This window comes from Oryza brachyantha, chromosome 4 (assembly GCF_000231095.2).
Source record: "Oryza brachyantha chromosome 4, ObraRS2, whole genome shotgun sequence".
NCBI lineage: Eukaryota > Viridiplantae > Streptophyta > Magnoliopsida > Poales > Poaceae > Oryza > Oryza brachyantha.
Window position 1 is genome coordinate 11,846,233 of NC_023166.2, and position 23,005 is coordinate 11,869,237.

The 23,005-nt window shown below is 41.0% G+C and overlaps 3 protein-coding genes and 1 pseudogene across 3 annotated transcripts; 3 read left to right on the top strand and 1 right to left on the bottom strand.

The window, feature by feature from the left end:
• Window positions 1-1,017: 1,017 nt before the first annotated feature.
• Window positions 1,018-6,844, bottom strand: LOC102706648 (endoplasmic reticulum-Golgi intermediate compartment protein 3-like). The gene is made up of 13 exons (XM_040523513.1): window positions 6,531-6,844; window positions 5,487-5,560; window positions 5,125-5,208; window positions 4,938-5,018; window positions 4,527-4,607; window positions 3,351-3,443; window positions 2,974-3,153; window positions 2,791-2,858; window positions 2,617-2,668; window positions 2,437-2,490; window positions 2,228-2,320; window positions 1,964-2,030; window positions 1,018-1,718 (listed from the first exon to the last, which is right to left on the bottom strand). Exons 1-13 carry the CDS (start codon window positions 6,670-6,672, stop codon window positions 1,627-1,629), a joined length of 1,161 nt encoding a protein of 386 aa, XP_040379447.1. The 5' UTR covers window positions 6,673-6,844; the 3' UTR covers window positions 1,018-1,626.
• Window positions 6,845-14,975: 8,131 nt separating this feature from the next.
• LOC102706932 (PLAT domain-containing protein 3-like) lies at window positions 14,976-15,682 on the top strand. The gene is made up of 2 exons (XM_006652294.2): window positions 14,976-15,072; window positions 15,162-15,682. The coding sequence occupies exons 1-2, from the start codon at window positions 15,022-15,024 to the stop codon at window positions 15,672-15,674; spliced, it is 564 nt and encodes a 187-aa protein (XP_006652357.2). The 5' UTR covers window positions 14,976-15,021; the 3' UTR covers window positions 15,675-15,682.
• Window positions 15,683-16,538: 856 nt separating this feature from the next.
• LOC102716496 lies at window positions 16,539-18,410 on the top strand (annotated as a pseudogene).
• Window positions 18,411-19,550: 1,140 nt separating this feature from the next.
• Window positions 19,551-20,579, top strand: LOC102707206 (PLAT domain-containing protein 3-like). The gene is made up of 2 exons (XM_015836377.1): window positions 19,551-19,641; window positions 19,734-20,579. The coding sequence occupies exons 1-2, from the start codon at window positions 19,594-19,596 to the stop codon at window positions 20,262-20,264; spliced, it is 579 nt and encodes a 192-aa protein (XP_015691863.1). The 5' UTR covers window positions 19,551-19,593; the 3' UTR covers window positions 20,265-20,579.
• Window positions 20,580-23,005: the final 2,426 nt, after the last annotated feature.

Consider the following 23,005-nt stretch of genomic DNA (forward strand, 5'->3'; position numbering starts at 1 on the left):
TCATTTACGTATATGAATACGACCGAAAAAATTGCATCACTTTTTTATTCAGATGTAGACACCCACTTCGTTCGCGAGGCACTGTTGATTTCAAATACATTCTCTTTTTTCCGTGCACGTTTTTATGAACTACGGGCATTTTTTACTAAAAAAGTTTATATGAAAATTATTTTAAAATTCATATTAATTTATTTTTTAAGTTTTCTTGTTTTGCATGCGCTGATTAAACTGCTTTGGAACCCCTCTTGCAGCACAAAGCCGCTAAAATCCTAGAAAATTCGTTTCAACTTGCCGACCACTGAAAGCACAAAACCGCTAGAATTCTCGTTTCAACTTGCCGACCACTGAAAGCACAAAACCGCTAGAATTCTAGAAAATTCGTTTCAACTACGAGTCGAACACAGAACCTCAAATACTACTGAGAACTTTGTAACCACTAAGCTACAGACCCTTTCGCCTCTTGCGAACGAGCTACCCCACGTTATTTGTTCGTTTTTTTAGCAAACAAACACAATTATTTAAGGCTTAGCACCTTGGCACCTTAAATCCCATGGACTTCGGATAGAGCACGGACAAAACAGAGAAATTGAAGAAAGAGATTAAAAAAAATCTAAGAGGTTGAACACATGGTGAAAATCCTCCAAAATCCCTATGATTAGAGGCAATCCTAAGAAATTTGAATTAAAAGTCATTTTTTTCGTTCCAAAGGACCTTAAAAATTCTGCTGTTCCAGATGAGGCCTTAGCGGAATAATTAACTTTTTGCCACTCTTAGAATAACCCTAACATATTTATCACTGAGCTCACATGTCATAGACACATGAGACCCACGTGTCATAGACAACGGGTGACAAATATGTTATATGCCATTTCTAAGTGGCAAAAAGTTAAATGCCCCGGCGACACCAATACGAGTAACAAAATTCAATTTACATAGTAACTCAGGACGAGCTATTTTTAATCACAACAAGCATACAACGTAAAACAGTGTTCATTGATTTACACTGGTTACAGCAGAGAACAGTGTCAATTTGCATATTCGTTATGGGATACCATCCATATCATCACCAAATTATGTTGAATATCTGAACGATGTTCATTGACTTGTACAGATTACAGAAGAAAACAGTGTCATCTGAGAAGAAATTTCCTTTAAACAGTTTTACCCTTCTTTTTCCTGACTTGTGAAAGCTACTGGTTGTAAGTAAAAGAAAAGCTTGCAGACCATGGAAAAATGTCTATTCTACAAACAAGCAAGAGTTCACTTACACGGATTTACATCGGATGAAAAAAAAAAACTTGCAGCTTACACAAAATGTTTCCTGTATGGTGTACAAAATCGAGCATATCTGAAATGCTCCGTTTGCCACAGTGCAGTATAACATCACAGTAAACCAGATGAGCCATTTTGTTCACCGGTTGCTTCTGGAAACAAGCGGCCAAGTCACTGGTAATTTGAAAAGTTGTCCATAACTATGCAGGGAAATTAAGAGTTTCAGAGCAGAAAGCCTGAGAAAAATATTAGTGGGTTGATTCAGTGGTGTCCTTTTAACTCGGTGCGGACATGCCCCCTAATCCCCTACTGTGACCACAGTTCTTCAAAAGGAATTGCAGATAATGGGTTGATTCAGTTGAATTTCCCAATTTCCATCTTCTTCTTGATTGCTCTCTGGCCATGGTATACAAATGAATCTATGATTCCAGAAACAGTGAAGACACCTGCATATCAAGAAGACAGGCACCTTAGGTTACTAGGATATAGAAGAACAGGGTTAATTTCACAGCTTCGAGTAACATATGCCCCCCTAGAGCTGCTATCAAAATAGTTGCAAATTTTGCTCATGATTCAGGAGTAGACTAAATTGGACAAAATAAAGAGAAATATACAGGACTCAAATGAAACATACACAGTTTAACAAGATTGAGTATCAAGTATAAGGAAATATCCACAAGGAAAATATTACCTCCGACGATAGCGCAAACATTAGTCAAGAAGTGCAAAAACGACACATGTTGTTCTGTGAATGTGACCTGCAAAAGGCATTGATGAGACACTTATATGACGTGTTGCAATAGTATCAATGCAAAATGAATTATTACAGATTAAAGGCATTGACATGGATTTCCAATTCATATAATGAGAAAAGGTGTAACACAAGTACACAACACAGAAATTGATGCAAACTGAAAAGCTGGTCAGAAGCCAAGGAAATACTTCAAAACAATACCTTAATTGGCGACAGGTCATAAAAGAAAAACACTCCAGGAACAGCCTGTATCCGACCGCTCTCACTACTTCTAAAATGTTCTGTCACAGAAAACTGCAACAAGGAATAATATCATTTAAGATGCTTTAAAACTTGTCAATCCATACATGTCCTTCGTTGAACTTGACTATGCTTGTGCACATGAGGGAAAAAAAAAAGGAAAGTATTACCTGATTCGAAAGAATAATGTGCTCATTTATGTCAGTGTAGACAGTGGGAACAACCTGGAAAAAACATATTATTACAATCACATTGCCTACAACATGTTATAATATCACTGGCAATGAAATGAGCAAGGTTAGTTAGCATGCCATACTTTTTTCCTAAGATAGTAACAGTATAGGACAAACCTTAATGAAGTATTGATACATTCCATACGATGAATGCTGCACCCACTGCGCCCTGATATTTTACAAGTAAATAGATCTTAGAAATGTTTAGTGCCACTTTATATTATTCTTAGGGGCAAGCACTTATTTTCTAATAAAAATTGAAAAGAGGGATACATAAGACAAGGAAGCTACCTGTCAAGAGGATTAACCACACCAGGAAAGTGTTGGCCAAAACTTAACTTATTTATTTTATGGCTGACCTGGCACATACAGAATAAAGTAAAGGTTGGATTACTGAAGATAGAATATTTGCGAGGAAACACTATTTTTCCTGCCGGTATTCATAGTTAAGAAATAATGCTGAGGTATTATTACATTGAAGCTGTCCTTTTGGAATGGAAGCAAGTCGTGAACATGAACATTTGACTTCTGGAAGCTTTTCCCTGGAGCGAAGTGGAAATTTCCAGCAACCTTATTAACTTCGAGGAAGCCATAAATATTGCATCCCTCTCCTTCTTCATCCTTTATATTCTGAAGGAAGCCCTCCCTTTTGCACTACAGACCAGTCCATATCATATCAGGCAAAATAAAATATCCTGACGGTGGAAGGAACATGAGTCACACAGCACCAGTCCATATCAAATCAGGCAAAATAAAATGTCCCGATGGTGGAAGGAACATGAGTTACACAGCATTCAACTTATATGTGCATTGTATATGCTTATAGCACAAAAAAAGAGAGATGATTTTACCTGGTCGATAGAATCTGGATTTGATACACCCCAACCTTTTTTCCTGTATGCTTCACGAACATCGTCACACGAGTTACAACATTGTTCATCAGACTACAGTAAATGAGGGAAGATGTTCAGTACAACCTATGGAAGAATAACTGATGCACCAAAAGTATGTAACACTATCAATCTCATTCATGTGAATAAAAAACAGATAATAGAAGAGCACCGTAGAATTATTGAACAGAGAAGATGATCAGCATAACGCACTAGTAAACTAAAATAGAAGAATAATATCCCAGAAATGATGTAAAGGAGTAATGGAGGGGACTCCATTGTACAGTAAGCAAATAAAGAAGAAAACAGAAAGGTAAAAAAACTGAAATTGTCTATGTTACAGACGCCTTTGTCAGTAAAGTATACTGGCGGCGGCGGCCTCCTGGCAAGAAAAAAGAGCCCAGCGGCACTTAATTAGATGTGTTTTATTTATTTTTAGAAGGTTTTATTAGTTTGGAAGGTTTTATTAGATTGGAGGGTTTTATTAGTTTGGAAGGTTTCATTAGTTTGGAAGGTTAGTTTTTGGTTTCGGCCTAACCTATAAAGGTCGGCTGTAATCCCTGGGAAAACTATTGAAGAAATTGATATCTCCCTAGGAGGGGTGGTGTCATCTTCGACCTGGCACAGGACCTTCCTGTCGCCGGTGATCTATCCGTCAATCGTGTTCTTCATTATCCACTATGTTCCCAACCATCCTCTGCTTCTGTGTTGGTGTGTCTCCTTTGCGTACACCTCGCCGATATAGGCTGAGCCATATCAGTCTAACCCATGTAAATTATATCTGATAGCCCCTACTATCACTATCATGTGTCCTTTTCGCTTTGTAACACATGACTGAAACCAGGAGAAGACTTGTTCACATAACTTCATGGAAGCTTAAACATGGTTATTGGTCAGAAAGTTAGCATCAGCCCACATCTCATGTTCCAAATAGTTATTCAACAAAACTTAATGACAATGATAGGTAAACTTGTCAAGTTCATGAGAACAAAACTGAATAGCAAGATCAATGGAATTCATGTATAACTTGAAGTCCAAAGAAACCTAGAAATCATAGAAGGCACAGGCCACAGGGCAGTAAAACTTTGTATAATAGGAGTCAGGATGAAATATCATCTAAAGGCAAAAGGAGCATACTTCTTCTGCACCGTAACAAGAGCCACAATAGGTTTCATTGTGTTCAAGCCTGCCGCCATGCCGTTGTAGGGGCTTTTCCACCTGTAAAAAATAAGAAACAAGAAACATAAGCCTTTAGAGTTAACAAAATGCATCAAGATCTGGACATTACAAGCCAGAATTAACTAAATTGCATAGTTATGCAAAATGGCATATGTTCAGTCATACATCTACATAGTAGCTCAGAGAATATTTGTATAGCCAGTCCTCATTAGCTACACATTAAGAATCTAAAACTGTAGGACATTTCCATGACAAAATGCATTTGTACTAGTTATGATTTAGATTAATTCATAAATGGGACTCTGAAGTAACGCCATATTACATTCTAAAACTTATTGGTGCAGTTGTTTACAGGACAGAGAAAGGTACCTTCATCCCACCAACTCCATCTTGCTTAGTTGCAATAACATTGCCATGGGCATCAATTCTCTGCTTGAATATATCATGTTTCTACAAAGAGCATTACACAATACTGTGTTAGCTACTACTTAATAAAGTCAAAAACTTTCAGTGATCAACCATAATGCACCAACAGTAATAACACAAAGATACATACCACATCAAGGTGGTCTTGTCCACTGATATCCATTGCATCAAGACTGATTATAGAACATTGGAGGGCTGGAAAGGTGATGTCAAACTGCATTTTTAGCATGATAACAAAGTTATATGTTAACAAGTGTCTGAACAGAACATAGTAAAGGAAGGTAACAATTACACATATGTGGCAGATTCTTGAGAGAACATAGTAAGAAAATAAGCTAACTGGAAAAAGGAAAAGGCAATAGCTGCAAGAAAATGATCTACGAAAAGTGAGGAAAGAAAGATTTCTCAATATTTGGTAAAGAGACAAAAAAGAAAGGGCTTAGAAATATAATCAGATGCAATCAAAGATTTTTGATTAAAGTTGGTCATTACATTTATCCGAAGTTTTTCTCCCCTTGAGGTATCAACCCTGAGTGTTGTTTCTGTGACTGCATGAAGATATAATCCTGCCAGTAAAGCATTAACTGATGAGTATATGATGAATCCTGACCGAAAAAAGAATGTTCAGAAGCAATAGTTGATAGCTGATCTTCTGATTCCCAAGTGTCCAACTGGTTAAAGGATATGCAAGCAAATTTACACATTTTGAGTATATTAATATATTTATTTTTTGCATTCAGAAACAAAACATAATATTTGGTATGATATTATAAAAACAGCATCTCATTTTCATTTTTATGAAAAGGTTCAGATCAAATTGATCTTGTTATATGTAGACCAATATTAAGGCCTCTGGTGATGATCAAAATTAAGTCGCTCTGATGATGATCAGAAGTTCAATTAAACTCATTTCTGCATCGAAGTAAATCAACAATCACCTCAAGTTTCTCTGTCCGTGTGGAACTGAGCATTATATGCACGCAAATTTGGTATTCCGATTCATTATAGAGTCCCTACTCCCAGTGAATCATGTGAAGGCATTAACACCAAAATTGAACGTTCTGCGTACATACTTAATCAAGCAAAGCACAACAAAACTAACAGCCAAAGCACAACAAAACTAACAGTAGAATCTCACGAGCTATCCATTTTTTTATATAACAGAACTGAACAACGAATGAATCGTCAATATAGTATATCAGCAGTAACAACCAGACGAAGCAAAACAAAACCAGTATGGTAGAAATAGCGGCTCAATTCCAGCCTAATCAACCAGATCCTCTAAACAGCCAACGAGATCTCTACAGCGAGGGGCGAATTCCCGTCGTAGAACGCAAAATCACAATGCAACAACGGCCCACGCCTCACCAGCAGACCGAATCAATCAAGCAACCAAACCCTCGTCTAGCATCCCCCCCCCGTGGTCAAACCCCTGCCCATCGGATCTCCACGGGCACCCCAGCCGGAGACTAGAGAGAGGAGCAGCGGGGCTAGATCGGAAGTGAGAAGCCGAGGGAGGGCGAGCGAGGCCCGTACGGAGCTCGGAGACGAAGAGGAGGAGCATGACGACGGAGGAGGCGAGCGTGATGATGCCGCCGGAGAGGGTGCGGCTGTAGAAGTCCTCGTTCACCTTCGGGTAGGCGTCCAGGCTCCGGAGCTTGGTCAGGAGCCCCTCCATGGCCGGGGGATCTCGGCGCTCGCCGGCGAGGGGTGCGTCGATTCAGGCTCCGGAGCTTGGGGTTTGGGGATTGTGAAGCGGAGGCTGTTCTCTATTTGTTTTTTTTTCCTTCTTTTTTCGGGGGAAATTTCGGGGCTTTGTTTGATCGAAACGACCATGATGGAGTTGTTGTTGCAAAGTTTTCTTTTTCACTGTGTGTGCGGCCTTGTTCGAGCAAGCGAGCGTGCTTTGCGTGGTTAACGCGAAAAGATAAAACAGCACCAAATGTCAGTAAAAAAAGCAGTTATTTGATTATTTTTCGGTGAACAAATTAAACGGCCACACACGCTGGCGCGGACGAGGCGAGCGCAAGACTCACGGCGTGGATGGGACGAGCACAAGTCGAACCATTATCATACAACGGTAGTTCGATGAGTCGCGTAGCATCGTTCCGGTATCAAATAAAACCAAGGGTGTTGTTGGAAAAAAAATAAACGATATATTTGGAAACGAAAATTAATTTATACATAAAAATTTTATTTATGTATTCTTAGTACTCTAAAGGTTAAAATTAGAAAATAAAAATAATTTGTGAATAAAAATTTTATGTGGATATTTTTAGCAATCTAAGCCAAAGTTAGAAAATAAACTTTGGTAAAAGAAAAACCCAAAATCAGCTACAAATTTAAACTTAAAATTCAAATTTTATCCATAGTACTACATGAAAAGATGGGGTGCAAATCTTGGCCAGAACGCTAACCCTCCAAATTCATCGATTTCTTTATATTATTCCATACAATAATTTTACTTCCTCCGGGCTTTAATAGTTACCGTTAGGACAAATAATTTTATACGAAAGATAGTTAATTTGATTGTCTAAAACGTTAGAGGTAGTAACATTTTTTTTATCACCCTGTATTGTCTACTTTATTCTCTCCACATGTTCCTGTTCAAACCGAAGCATGGCATCTCTGTCTCATCTCTCCTATGCAGGGCTGTAGCTAGCAATTGGAGGCCTTGGAACAAAATTCATAAATAACTAGAAAGGCCGCGCATCTGTAATATTACAGATAGACCGGTTTAGTCTTTTAGAGATTATAATCATAAATGCATAATTAATGTTGCCATGGATTTTGTTATGAAACCATTTTAAATTAAGCTTGATGCATTTTAGAGTGTATGATTATAACTATTGGGTGCAAAAATAAAAAAAACTGTGTCATTTATTTAGCTATTTACTGCAATGTGGATGTATTTACGTGTGCATGATTTTTTTACATGAATTAGTTTATGTATGCTAAGTTGTTTTAAAATCTATTTTTTAAAGAAGACATATAGGGGGAGAAAATCTAGAAATCCATTTTCTAAAAAAATGAAACAAATACTACCTTTGTGGGAAGAAAGATGAGCACATATTTCTCTTATAAGAAGCACAAGTGAAATTGTTTATTAACAATTAAAGAATAATTTATAGTTAAAACTTTTATATATGTGTTATATAAAAGCAAATGAGAAACCCAGTTCAACTACAAATTTAAGTTCAGGTTTTAGCTTATAAGTGAAATAATTTGGGTTGGGGGTAAGCACTATGGAGTATGGGCATTCAAGTGCTGATTACCATGAATTTCATCATTTCAATGGTTACTATCTTAGGGTTCTTAGTAAAAGACTAAAATAGTATCTTTTGACCTAACCTTACTATTTACAAAGCTACTTATAAATGCTTTTATTTTGAAACGAATCAAGTACCTCAAAATTAATAGGATCTATATTTTTTTCTTAGAATTACATGAAAATTAAAAAAAAATTAACACATTTTTTCTAAACTAAAATTTGTAATCTCAAACTTCCATGATCATAGTCCTGGTGTAAAAACATGAGCTACAATTTAGGAGTAATGCTTGCCCAATTTTCGAGCATTAGGACTGCATGAGTTTTCTTCACAAAGATGTTTAATCTCTCAGCTCATCAAATCCAGTTAAGCTAGAAAAGTCAGACAGACATTTGCTCTAGTTCATATTCAGATCATTCATGTCAGCATCTATTCAATTTGCAGTCCTCTAAAATGTTCGGCTTGAGGCGATTTTGTTTTGCACCTGTGATCTATTTGATTTACGGTCCTCTAGAATGTTTCAGCTTGAGGTGATTTTTGTTTTGCGCCTGGGCAAGTGCTAATGCGCTACGTGGGTGCAGTGCTGGGAGCAGTACACTGCAGTCTCCATATCACCTGCATTTCACGTGAAAGGACGTTGCGGCACTGTCACCCGCGGGAAGAAGGAAGAAACAAGCACAGCAAGCAAATCGGGTGGCTCTCCGGAGAAAGCAAAGCTCGATTTTTTACAGTGCCACGTGGCACGTTTCTTTGCCCGGAAATTTGGCCAGTATTCATATATAGAGATTCTAGAATTTAAAAAAGTATAGAAGAGAAACCAGCGAAGGATGTTGCACATGGCCTATAATATACTAGTGCTCTAACGACATGTGATGACATAAATAAAAGAAGTGAATATTAATACAAACATAATATCACCCCGCTAATTTGATCCAACAATCGAAGCAACGTGGAACACAACCAAGCGTGTGCTTGGTGCTGATTTAAGTGATCTTTATTTGGTCTTCAAACTTGATAGATGCTTAGTCTTTCACAGTTGTGTTATCGTTTTTTTTTTCTTTTGTTCATGTTAATTAGCTTATAGATAACTAGTGATACTAATAGATTTTGGAGTCTCGAAGGCATGAACTAGTGCACAATTTGCACCTATTAGTCTTGTTAGGAATTGGTTAATGGGCTAAGGCTCATATAAAGATTAATTCCTAAAAGAATCATAATAGCTCACCTCATAGAAGTATGCATGTGAACCTTTAATACCACCTTGCTAGTTCTATGAGAGTGAGACCTCTTTAAATTGGAGAGTGCTCTCTAGGCCCATGAGCAAGAAAGAAATGGAGGAACACACGCGCGCCGTTAGTTTTGGAAACTTATCGGATCTTTCCATGCTTGAGATAGCGTAGAGTCCGAATAGGTTACGCGTGGTCGATGATAGGCATACTGATCACATGTCCTATAAATACTGAACAGCTAACGGTCTAGGGTTTGTTTTTTCCTCTATGCTACGCCTCGCCACCGTCGACTACTCCATCCCCTCCGCCAGCGTGCACCGGCGATTGGAAGAGAAGGTTTTCCTCTATGCTACGCCTCGCCACCGTCGACTACTCCATCCCCTCCGCCAGCGTGCACCGGCGCGATTGGGAGAGAAGGTCTCCGGAACCAACGGCTCGTCTTCCTCATCAATCGGTTGCGGCTCGCCATCGTCAACATCCTACACTGCGAGTCGTCCGTGCTACTCCCAGTCCTCCTCAGAACACCTTCGGTACAGGTTAATTATGTTTAATCTAATTCTGCATCTGTTTAATATATTCGTGTGTAGCTCTTTTACATACATGTTTAGATTAAATCTATTAATGTTGGTTGATCCATGTGTTGCCATGCTTTCATTATACAATGTCATGATTTATTTATATGATAGATTAAATCATTATGTGTTTATATTTTCAACAAGTCTAGGGGCATGTTCCAACGCATCTTTAAACTATATTTGATTGGAAGGGGACAAGTGGCATAGCCTATATCCCATGCCATGGATTTTGCCAGCAAGCAGCATAATTCCAGTGGACAACTAAAGTCCTAAATATTGAGTCGCTGGCAACCGAGAGTCCTTTTTTTTCTCTTGATCTCATCCCACTTGTCCTACTCCTCTTACTCCTTAGAGGGTTCAAACGTTTTTCGAAGAAGAGAAATTCAATTCCAAACATCACCGACCACTCAGTCGTGGTGACTTTTTCGCAAACGAGATCAAATATGCCAATTGCATCATCAAGATAGCTCACAAGCCACCTCCAACACCAACAGTGAAGGTCATGTTTGAAACGACCAACAAGTATTCTTCTCAACCGATGCTCTCTAGGAGGACAAGTCACGATAGAGGGACAAGAGAGACTAGTGTAATTTTCAACAAGTCTTTTGAGTTTTTAGTTGGAGGTTTCATATTATGAATTGTCTGTTTTGTAATTTAGTTGAAAGTTTCAGGTCACAAGTAGAAATTTTGAGATTTTTTGGGTTTTACGTTCACGTTTAAGAGATTAGACTGGGAAGAGTTGAGGTGGGTGAATTCTCAACCTGAATCTAGATTTGGAGGGGTGCAAACTCATGCAAGATTTACCTTGGTCTGTTAGGGTGTGTTTGGTTGCCTGTATAATCCCAACCTGGTCCGTATTCTCTAGCCTGACTGTTCTCAGTCTGGATACAGTCATGCAATTGGTTGTGTTTGGTTGTCTGTATGAGTTTGTCCTGGATGGCCTAAGATACTGTTTGGTTGGTTGTATCTCTGGATGCTGTATACAGAAGATGGTGTTTGGTTGGATAATTTCAAGCTGACTTCATCACATCGTCATGTGATGGTTGAATGGGAAAGTTACTGTATTTTTCATTACAGCAAGATATACTATGAACTACGTGTACTACTGTGAAGTGAATGAATTGTATTTATATAATTTAATTTGAAGAAAGTATTTATATAATTTAAAAAATGAACAACTTGTATTTTCTTCTAATTCATGCTCATTACTAACATCACAGCAGCACACATACTGACCAAATTATCAATTGTAGAGCATGAAGTTAGAACTGGAAGTAGATTCCGGTGCCGAATGCTCCTGAAAGCTTTGCATTCTGTCATGAAACGTCTATCTGCACCCTTGCATATCGAGATGAAAAACTTTCACAGCGACAACCATGTTTCTAGCAGAAGCGAATTGTAACTGCTTTCTTCTAAACATCTTCTTTCTTTCTGAGCATTGCAAGGTAGGCCAATAATATGAGATACAGTGACAAATATAGGGACCAATACCTTGACCAAAAAATATTACAGTCCAGTTTTACTACTTTGATTAACGAAACTGCATAAGGGCATATGTAACTCCAGTACTGCATAAGCTAGACTTGTCCAGTAGTAACATCACGGCAGCACACATGGTTTCTAGTAAGATGCACTTGTGAAAATAGCATAGATAGCAGCTGGAGAGCATACAACCAGACAACTATAGATCAACGCACCAGGCACAAGAACAATCAGTCACATCTTCAGCCTCATAATTTGCCATTTATCACAATTCACCCAGAATGAACTGAACAATACTAATCATATCTGAAAGGGACAACAAATGCTTAATCCACACAATCTTCAATAACTAGGATCATCAGTTAGCTAATCGGTTGTTACATAACAAAAACACAAGCATTCAGGTAAATAGTACAACACCACTGTTGTTAATTTGTTAACACAAATAATCCACCATCTCAATCCAGTACAAAAGACAAGCTGAAAATAGACAAGAGCATTAGTTAACCAAAACAATTTTATTCGATCCAGCAAAATAGCCAGAACATTTTGGGTAGTAACACCTTTCCTACCCCTAAAGGCTGGTGCCATTGTAGATGGAACCCGAGCGAGCACATGGGTTCCATCTAGTGCACCAATGCAATCCTAATTACCAAGAGAAAGGTTAGGGTAATTGGTTAATAAAATAGCAACTTATTTTAGCAAAATAATTTTGTTACCTTAAAATAAGGGTTGAATCTTCGGTTCCCCTGAATTTTAGGATGAATATCTGTTGACGGTGGTTTGATCATCTCACTTCTTAGCTCACCGATAGCATAGAGGACCTCCCCAAAGTGCCTACTTATTGTCTCAGTTGACCTCCTAAAAATAGGTTGTAACGCCCTAAATCTAAAATTGTGGCCTACAACTAGAAGGAACATGGCAACTTGTTCCTCGATCGAGCTATGAATAGTGTCCCGTAACAATTCTCTTTGGCGTAACAAGTTACACAATCGAAAGAAAGGTGCTCTCCTCATTCTAAGTTGATTAAGACAATTTGTATCATTTGATTCATAGATGAAACAGAGATTGTTCTTTCTAGCTAAGTCCCTCTCCATCAATGGTCCATATGTAATCCTATGACTGCGTTGTCTAGCTCTCCTCACAATAAAAATCATGTAAGCACACATTGTAGCTACTAAACCAGCAGCTTTTGCCATTAGGATCTGACGTATACGCCATAGTTCTTCCATCTATGCAATTACCAAAATTTATGAAAGCATAGTCAATAACTTGTATGTAGCAACTCCAACCATACGACACATATGAAATGACATGCATGTGCCTACACCATATTTTGTTTTGTAATTCCGTATGCTTGTTTCCTAATTATGAAATGAAGTAGGTAACTAAATGGAACCATATGACACAGAACAAAGCACATGCGTAGCACTGGACTTTGTTGGAATTTAAAGAAATATAAGATTTATGCATACATGGTTCTGCCTCTATGAATTTTATATAGAGCAATAACATGAGCAATGCTCCATTCAGATGAACATGCAACAAAATCACCTAAGTACAGATGAAAAAGTATGAACGGAATTAAACCAATTGAATACGCCAATAATACAAGACATTAATACCAGTAGGTAGCGACGACGGCTGACCGAGTCGCTGGAGGTCGGAGGAGGCACCGGCAGGAGCAGCTTCGTGGCGGCGGTGCCTCAGCCGAGCTGCAGTCGCGAGCGGCGGGACGATCCGCAGGCAGCGGTGGGACGAGGTTGGAGGCGACGGCGGTGTTCGTCCGACTCACAGCCGGCGCGGGGGTAGGCTGGATCCGACACTGGCGGGCAGAGCTTCGAGGCGGCGCCGGTGGGAGGAGGTTCGAGGGGACGCCGGTGGGAGGAGGACCGACGAGGTGCGTTCGGATAAGGGTCGAGGCGGCGGCGTCCCGGTCGACCCACAGGCGGCGGCGGGAGGAGGTCTGACGAGGCGCGTCGGGAGAAGGGTCAAGGCGGCGGCCTCCCAGTCGAGCCGCGCGGCGGAGTTCTGGTGTGGCGGCGTCGTGCACTCTCCTGGAGGCGGCAGCAACGGTGGATGGGGTTGGGATGCCCAACCCTAGGTGGTGGGGGTGCTATGGAAAAATGAGACGGGGGCAGATTGACCCCCCTCCTCGGGCTTCGTTGCATTTGCGGGTGCAGGCTTTGCACTTGTGGGTGCAGGCTGGATGCATCGTCCGGGCCAGGCCGAGACGAGAAGCTCGACCCGAGCGTTTCTCCTCAGCCTGGCCACGGGCTGTAATTTGTATGAGTCTAGCATGGCTCTGACCCTCTGTACAGGCAACCAAACACCTGTTTTTCTGTATATCTCATACGAGCTAGGATGGTACAGGCAACCAAACAACCCCTTAGTGTCTGTGGTACGGGCTCCCCCTCTCCCCCACCCCGCACCAAAAAAAATGAAGAAAAATGTTTGAGACTGCTAAATAATTGTCACATGTTTTTAGCAGAGAACTTTCCAGTGTAACTATATTTTAATTATCATGTGATTACATTATATGTCCTATAATGTTTTATGTTATACTTACGATTTCTAGATTGTTATATCGCATCACAATATATATGGGGTGAATAAAATAGTCTAGATTGTATCGAGATTTATGCACGAATAATGGACAAAAAAATATGTGGCGTGTGTTTTTAAGACTTTTGTATAAGTTACAACATATTTATAGTATAATTGCACTATAATTATAGTAGAGTTAATTATATTTTAAATATTTTTCACCGGAAAAACTTGTGACAGATTTTTAGATAGTCCTAAAAGGTCTGTGCCATTTATAGCAACGATCACATAAGTACAGTATTATTGTATTGCCTGTTGATAAATTGGCTCGTCTATATCAATTCACAACCGTGAATGCCATGCGTTGGGACCTTCTATAGAAAATTTAGGTAAACTATGATGATGCCCAAGACTTGAGATATATGATTCATATATCAACAACTTGGGTTATTAATACATCTTTTCTAACACATGATTCATATATGAATGATAATAATAATCGACGAATATATCATTGTGGAGTATATAATTAAACTCAACTCTCTAATTGAACGCAGTTAGATCGCATCACATGATCCACTATTGTTTTTCTAGGGCCAGCTAGCGCAAAGCAGTTAACTACACCATTGTTGATTGTTCGTTGTTTGACTTAAATCCTAATACGGCCATATCCTCCTTGTGCATCACACGGACAGATGATCGATCGATTCATCCATTAAATTAACAATGATTCACCTCCGAACTTGTTATCTAATCAAGCACAAAAAACAATGTAAGATACATTTCAATCCACTAACTATCCAGCACTCCGGCTCCGTCTATAAAAGCCTCATTAGCCTCTTGAGCTCGATCATCACCGGCATACACCTCGCATCACAAAGTGCAACCAAGCGAGAAGCAGTCCGTGTTCTTCGAGCCTTCAACGATGGCGCATAAGCTCCTCTGCTTCGCCGCTCTCATTTCCATGGCGGCCTTGGTACGTGTTCTACGTTTCTTAGTCTCAGTTGATCTCGTCGAGCACAGAGCTCGACCTAAGCGAGTATGCACGTGTCCTTGTGTGTGCAGGCCGCCGGAGCAACGACGTCGTCGGAGGACACGGCGGCGCTGCTGCTCCCGGGCTCGACGGGCTCGAACCAGTGCGTGTACACGCTGTACGTGGAGACCGGGTCGATATGGAAGGCCGGCACCGACGCGGCCATCGGCGTGGAGCTCTACACGGCGGCCGGCAACGGCATCCTCATCAGGAACCTGCAGGCGTGGGGCGGGCTCATGGGGAACGGCCACGACTACTTCGAGCGGAGCAACGTCGACATCTTCAGCGGCCGCGGCCCGTGCCTGGGAGCCCCCGTCTGCCGCATGAAGCTCACCTCCAACGGCGCCGGCGAGCACCACGGCTGGTTCTGCAACTCCGTCGAGGTCACCGTCGCCGGGCCGCACGCCAGGTGCACCAGGGCGGCGTTCAACGTCCAGCAGTGGCTCGCCACCGATGCGCCGCCGTACCATCTCTACGCCGAGCGGAGCGTCTGCGGCAGGATCACCACGACCGCCGCCGCCGCCGCCGTCGAGAAGGAGAACTGAGTGCAATGAGCAGCGCTGGTGTGTCAGTTTAGTGTCGTGCGTGAGTGTGTCTAGCTGTGTCATTTCTCCTGTCGTGTGATCTGTACTGACGAGCCAGTGTGAGATGTAGTAGGAATAAGCCGGTGCTGGCTAGTGTGCAACTGTGCACTAAGTATGTGGCCAAAAGAAGTTTATCATGTTTTGCTTGAATAAATATGCCAGATTGATCATTTTTAAACCACTCTACTCCTCAGACCACCGTCTAAATATATACTCCCTCTATATTTTTTTATATAACACCGACTTTTAGGTTCACGTTTGACCATTCGTCTTATTAAAAAAATATATAATTATTAATTATTTTGTTATAATATGATTTATTATTATAGAAACTTTAATTGTGTATTATAATTTTGCATATTTGGATATAAATTTTGAATAAGACGAATGGTCAAACGTGATTCTAAAAGTCAACGGTGGCATACATAAAAATATAAAAATATAGAGGGAGTACTCGCTATGTACTCCTTTATTTGACTTTTCTTCCCCTACCTTCTCATTGTGCATCACATGATTGTCACCTGATCTATTCTATAATCTGTCGCCTCTCGCATTGCTTCGTTCAACTTGTTATTATTGCCTAATCCAAGCATAAAAAATGTTGGAAGATGCACTAATTGAATATAGAATGGCATATACCACCATGACCTGTGCTCTGCATAAGAAAATCTAACAAGTCACCGTTAGATCTGGCAATCTTTCAAAAAAAAATAACTGTTAGATCTGGCACTGTCTAATATACCAGCCTCTTCAGCTAGAGCTCATAGCAACGCACATCCAAAAGTCCGAAATTTGCGAGAGAGGAGGTTCTTGAAGACTTCAACAATGGCTGATAAGTTCTTGGGCTTCGCCGCCCTCGTTTCCATGGTGGTCTGGGTACGCGCGTGCACATTATTTTCAATTCCTTTCCTGATCGTGTCGCTGGTGTGTGACCTGTGATTTGATCTGAGCATCTGGGCGTACATATCTTGTATACGTGCACGCAGGCCGCCGGATCGCGACCGCCGGAGGGCGTGGCGCCGCTGCCGCTCCGTGGCCTCGCCGGCGGGGGCAACGACGACAAGAACGAGCGCGTGTACACGCTTGACGTGGAGACCGGGTGGGTCTAGAATGTTGGGCTATATGGACCATTTTACCTCAGTCCACTAGTCCAATGAATCTGAACCATTGATTCAAATTTTGAATGGATGATGAAGATTGACTCATCCTTTGAGATGGGAAGAGACCCCTAGCCTCCTGAGAGAGCAAGTGAGCAGCCATTTGAGAGACTGAAGAACACAGCCAAGCAAGAACACAAGAGAGGAGAGGAGAGTGGAGAAAAGGTGTGGAGATTTTTAGCTTAGTGGCTCTAAGCCGGTCTTCATCAAATTAGCGGTTGGAGTGTCAAATGTGCTTGGATCGACACCGAACTTGTTAAGGTTATTTCTCACTTGGTGTACTTCAATATGACCAGTTTGTATGAGGATTGGTTGAGTAGAATACTAGATTTAAGTAGTGGTTTGTCAGCTCGAGTGATTGCAGTTTTAGCATGCACATCATGTGGTAAAATGTCAGTTTAAAGGATCAAACGGTGTCCGATTGAGCTGATTTTTGGTCATTTTGTGGGGACTCATAGACTATCATTTCTACCAGTTTCGTACAATTTGTATACGTGGTTTGGGAGATATCAGCTGAGAACCGAAGAAGACAAAATCGGTCATTTTTCCTACTTGTTATAGTTATATCTCCTGTTAGTTGCTATGATTGATGTTGTGGATGCCAAGTACTCCCTCCGTTTTTTTAACACCGTTGACTTTTTTATCAACGTTTGACCCTTTGTCTTATTTAAAATTTTATCCAAATATGCAAAATTATAAATCATATTTGAAGTTACTTTATTAATAAACCAAATCGTAATAAAAATAGTTAATAATTATATAAATTTTTTAATAAGACGAATGATTAAAAGTAGATAAAAAGTCAACAATATTAAACAAAATAAATCAGAGAGAGTATATAACTTGATGATATTGTGACCATTGTGATGTATCTGTAGATGTTTTAGAGAAGACTTCATTTGTACTCATTGTTGATTGTAGTGGAAATTTGGAGTGGACCGATTGGTCTCAAGGTTTTTTACTCCTCACACCGAGGATGTTTTTTCACGTTAAATACTTGTGTCATTTGTATATGTGACTATTGTTATTCCGCTGCTGTTTGTTAGTTGAAACTATACTTAAAGTTTATGGTAAGGTGAGGACCTGATTATGTGAAATATGTTTGCCGGTTGATGTATTATAGTTTGCATATTGAAAGTGTTGCTTCAGCCCTAAAATTGGAAGGCCGGCACGGACGTGGCGATCGGCGTGGAGCTCGCGGCGGTGGACGGCAGCGGCTTCGCCGTGACGGACCTGGCGCGGTGGGGCGGGCTCATGGGCGCCGGGCACGACTACTACGAGCGCGGCAACGTCGACGTGTTCAGCGGGCGCGCGCCGTGCCTGCCGTCCCCGCCGTGCCGGATGAACCTGACCTCCGACGGCGCCGGAGCGCACCACGGGTGGTACTGCAAGTCCGTCGAGGTCACCGCCACCGGGCCGCACGCTGGGTGCGCCAGGGCGGCGTTCGGCGTCGAGCAGTGGCTCGCCACGGACGAACCAGCTCTACGCCGAGCGGAGCGTCTGCGCCAAGGGCCGCACCGGCGGCGAGGAGGAGCGCTGACCGCAGCTGGGAGTGGGAGGGTGTTGAGTATTGACCTTGTTTGGTTTTTTTTTTTCCTTCTGTGGATTGTGACGCTGTTTGTCTGTTGCACCTGTCATTTGCCAAACAGGGTGAGGTTAAGATTGAGTGTTGATGCAGCGATTAATAAGCAAATATTGCTTACTTCGGAGGTGGGGCCAAAAGGTTCGTTACGTGAATAAACGTGAATATTGGTAGTGTGGCCAAAAGGTTTATACGGTGTAAATATTTTCTCCGAAGATTTAATAACAAAATTATTTATTAGAAAAGTTTTAAAAATAGAAAGCAAGAGAAAAAAATGACAGATTCATGCAGCTAATCCATTGTACTACACTGTAGCAAACTGCCTAGACAAAAGGAATAATAAATCTATAGTGTTGCACTGTCGTGAAACACCGTAGCAAAAGGATCTATGGCCATCCACCCCGAAGCTCGCCCTGTTTAGTTTCTAAAAAGTTTTTAAAACATCGCATTAAATTTTTAAACACCAAAATAAACCATTAAATATATATGAACATTAAAATTAAAATGGGGAAAATCTTGTGACGAATCTTTGGAGTCTAATGCTACATGATTAGCCATAAATGTTATAGTACCTCACATGTCTAATGATGAATTAATTAGGCTTAAAAAATCCGTCTTGCAGTTTCTGGGCAGAATCTGTAATTTATTTTATAATTAGATTACGTTTAATATTTTAAATATATATCCATATATCCAATATAATATCTTTAAAAAAAATTTATAAACTGAACAAAAACCTCATATTCTTCTCGTGGCACCATCCTATTTCTTCTCCACCGTTACTTTACAATGTTATAGGACCCAATTCCCCTATCCACGGTGCAGCTGCAGGCCTGCAGCTCGTCAGTCGTGTTTCCTTCGAAAAAACCGCATGAATTTTTCTTTTGGCTCGATCTATCCTCTCGGCGTGTTGCACGTGAGTGCGGCAGTGTTAACTTCGATTTTGTTCTCGTTACTTCGCCTGGCTACCCATGAGTACGGGATAAACCACAAGGATATGCCACCTGGATTCGTCCGAGAGTGTCACTGTCAAGTGGGCCCCGCCCCGGCTCCCCTTATAGGTGACTACCCCCACACGCCCCTCTTGGCCTCTTCGTTCTTCACCCAATCTCGACCACTTTCCCATTGATTTCGGACGTCCATGGCGAAGCTCCGCTTCCTCCTCCTCGTCTCCCTCGCCGTCGCCGCGGTAAGCCCCGGACGCTCTCTTCTCTGGTAACGCGCGTGCGTGGAATCCCCGTGTCATCGTCATAGGCGCGCGCCGTTTTGGCATGTCGGCAGGCGTTCGCGTTCGCGGCCACGGACGACGACGGCGCGGCGGCAGCGGCGGAGGCGTCGGACCCGGAGAACAAGTGCGTGTACACGATATACGTGCGGACGGGGTCGATCTGGAAGGGCGGGACGGACTCGGTGATCGGCGTGACGCTGCTGGGCTCCGACGGCTCCGGGGTGCGGATCCGCGACCTGGAGCGGTGGGGCGGCCTGATGGGCAGCGGCCACGACTACTTCGAGCGGGGCAACCTCGACATCTTCAGTGGCCGCGGGCCGTGCATGCGCCAGGCGCCGTGCCGGATGAACCTCACCTCCGACGGCTCCGGCCCGCACCACGGCTGGTACTGCAACTACCTCGAGGCCACCGTCACGGGCCCCCACCTCGGCTGCGCGCAGCAGCTCTTCACCGTCGAGCAGTGGCTCGCCACCGACGCCTCGCCCTACCGCCTCTACGCCGTCGTCGACAACTGCAACAAGGTCAAGGACGTCCCGGGCTCCTCCGCCGCCGACGCCGACGAGCCGAGGGTCACCGTGCTGTAAACTGTAAACAATACTTTGGATTCTATTCCCGCGTAAATTATGTACTATATAGCTTGAGGGATGATCTGCTGCTTGTGCGTTTCTGCGAGCCGATCTCCTTTTGTTTTTACCCTGAGGGAGATGAGGTTTCTTAAAATCATATTATTATTATTATTATTATCAGCTAATAAATCCAGCATTGGATTGCTCATCGGACAAACTGGTGCTCAGTTTCCTCGGTCTCAGTTGGTATCATGTCAGCATCGCTCCATTCACAAATTCAATGTGGTATTTGTTTGATATTTCTGACGTGTATACACTGTGTCGATATAATATGTAGACGAATTTTTTTAACCTGACCCATCAATTTGCTGCTGCTGCTGCTGGTATATGTAGATGAAATATACATCGTGCTACAGAGACCTTACTGCTGTTTTACTGTTTATTATACGTTACTACATCAGTGTACGACACTACGACAGTCCTGGTTCTGATGTTGTTAGATTGTTTTTTATTTTTGGCCTTTTGGAACGGATTTGAATTTGGATGGTGATCGAGAATTTGTGAAATCCGCTTTCCATTATGAGGTGAATACAAACGTGAACTGCAGTTCCGTTTGTTTGCTTTTTTTCCCTATTGTTTCGTTGTGGAGAGTAGGGCAGCGCATGCCAACACTAGACTTTAGGGATGATTTTTATCTGATCTACATAGCCCCAAGTCAAATCCAACCAATCTAGTAGACTCGACTCTGCTGGTCATAGGCTCACGCTATCTATCTATATATACTATCTAATTTTTTAATAAAAAAGATAAAAATTATCTCTTAATTAAAATATAGTCTCTTATATATATTTTAATGTTAAGAAAGTATGAATTATATGATTATTTATATTATGAGTTATTTACTAAGAGCTAAGAACTTAATCCGTATCTTTTAAAATACTTAGGGATAGCTAGAGATAGTATGTATTTATATTATTCTACGTGGTGTCGTAGCAAACTCGAAGTGGTAGGAAGTGAAGGACATGCTAACAAACGTAATTACGTACGTGCGTACGTCAGCAGCAGAGGATGATACCGCATGGCACCGTCACAAATGGCGTTCATGCATCCCGGTAAAAACTCGAGGCCACAGGTCGGCGACACCTCCCCCAGCTGCCCACCATCGTCCTGTGCGATCATGCGAAACACGCGAGTGTGCGAAGCCCATTGGATCAGCTTGATGGTAAAACAGCTCGTATCTTTATGATTATTACATCTATTTTATATTATAATCGTATCTTTATAAATATTACATATAGACAAATTTAAAAAATCTTGACACATATATAAACTATATACATGAACACATAAATAATTATAGACAAACTTAAAAATCTTATAATATAAAATAGGGGAATATTTTTCTTTGTAAAATCATATCTTAATTTATCAATGCTACCATGGATGATTGGTGTAGCACCATTCAGAATAGGGACCTGTTTTGGGATTTTCAACAATGTTGCGTTTGGCTTGTTGTTGTATCAAACCTCTCAAATTTTAGCACAAATTTAGCAGTATCAAAATTTCGTAGGATAAAAAGAATGAAACATATTGTTATATTGTGACCCTATCAAAACTCGGTAGTTTTGAAAGTTTCTTTTGATGAAGACATTTCAAAGTTCAGCGCCGCTACAAACCAAATGTATCAAAAGGAAACTTTGGGGAGCGTCGTTGGTCCGTCTTTTAGAGCATGTGTTATGAGTCACACTTATAGACGTGTGGTGTTCAAGTGTAGTGTTGTGTGTGTATGTGTCTTTTGTATAATGACAAAAAAAGGTTATAAACATTAGTACAATAGATAAGGTTGATTTGGCAACAAAAATTAAACAAGACCTTGGTAACTTATTAATCTAATCTTGAAATTCAAAGTTAATAACCTAGTGGGGAGTTTCATTCCATAGTATTTAGTATCGTGTCATATGAAAATGTTTAGATTGATAAATGAAACAATGTCTCTACTACCCAGTTCATTTGTAGTTTCGCTAGTTATATCATTTAATAGTAAGGTATGTGATTGGCTCGATGGATGAGAAATGAAACACTATTTATATACATGATTTCATCTAAATGAAACACATTTCCTATCTCCATCTTCATAATTATGTTGTCATGTCATCAAATTTTGTTTTGTTTTTATCAATTGTGTTTAGAGTTACACATCATTTGCACTTCTACCTTTAATATTGTCTTTTAAATTTACCAGAAACACAAGTGTAGAACTCATAAAAACATTCAGCTGTCCAAATTTTTTAAAGAACAGAAGATAAGCGTTGTGTGCGGTGGCGGATCTGCCATGGAGGCTAGGGGTCCCTAGCCCCACTACTTATTCTAATACCATAGAGACTCATAAGCCCCTACTAAATTTTCTGTTATAGGTTTATAGAAAAAGGAGCTAAAATTCTTTCTAAAAGTTGAACAAAAAGATTCAATCCCCACTAATACTTTTTTTTAGATCCGCCTGGTTGTGTGTGTATCACTACCCGAGAACGTACCACAACTACAGTCTACAAACCAGCTTAGCCGCGTGTGTTGTTAGATCCAACTATCAGAAACATACCAACGATCCAATGATTTGCTCCGGTCCAACAAAAAGTACCTCGAGATACCGGTACCTTGAGGTACTAAATCATTTCTCACCATTGAATCTAGCTAAGTAGGATGTGTGCTGTTAGATCCAACGATCAGAAACGATTTGATACCATGAGGTACCGATTTCTCAA

What these genes read in the sequence shown, in the direction of transcription:
- LOC102706648 (XM_040523513.1), bottom strand. Translation starts at nt 6,672, where the DNA reads ATGGAGGGGCTCCTGACCAAGCTCCGGAGCCTGGACGCCTACCCGAAG. An exon ending in GACAAGACCACCTTGATGTG is followed by an intron (nt 5,019 to 5,124) that starts GTATGTATCTTT and finishes TGCTCTTTGTAG; the next exon opens with AAACATGATATATTCAAGCA. An exon ending in TCCAAAAGGACAGCTTCAAT is followed by an intron (nt 2,859 to 2,973) that starts GTAATAATACCT and finishes TGTATGTGCCAG; the next exon opens with GTCAGCCATAAAATAAATAA.
- LOC102707206 (XM_015836377.1), top strand. Translation starts at nt 19,594, where the DNA reads ATGGCGAAGCTCCGCTTCCTCCTCCTCGTCTCCCTCGCCGTCGCCGCG. An exon ending in TCTCCCTCGCCGTCGCCGCG is followed by an intron (nt 19,642 to 19,733) that starts GTAAGCCCCGGA and finishes GCATGTCGGCAG; the next exon opens with GCGTTCGCGTTCGCGGCCAC.
- LOC102706932 (XM_006652294.2), top strand. Translation starts at nt 15,022, where the DNA reads ATGGCGCATAAGCTCCTCTGCTTCGCCGCTCTCATTTCCATGGCGGCC. An exon ending in TCATTTCCATGGCGGCCTTG is followed by an intron (nt 15,073 to 15,161) that starts GTACGTGTTCTA and finishes TTGTGTGTGCAG; the next exon opens with GCCGCCGGAGCAACGACGTC.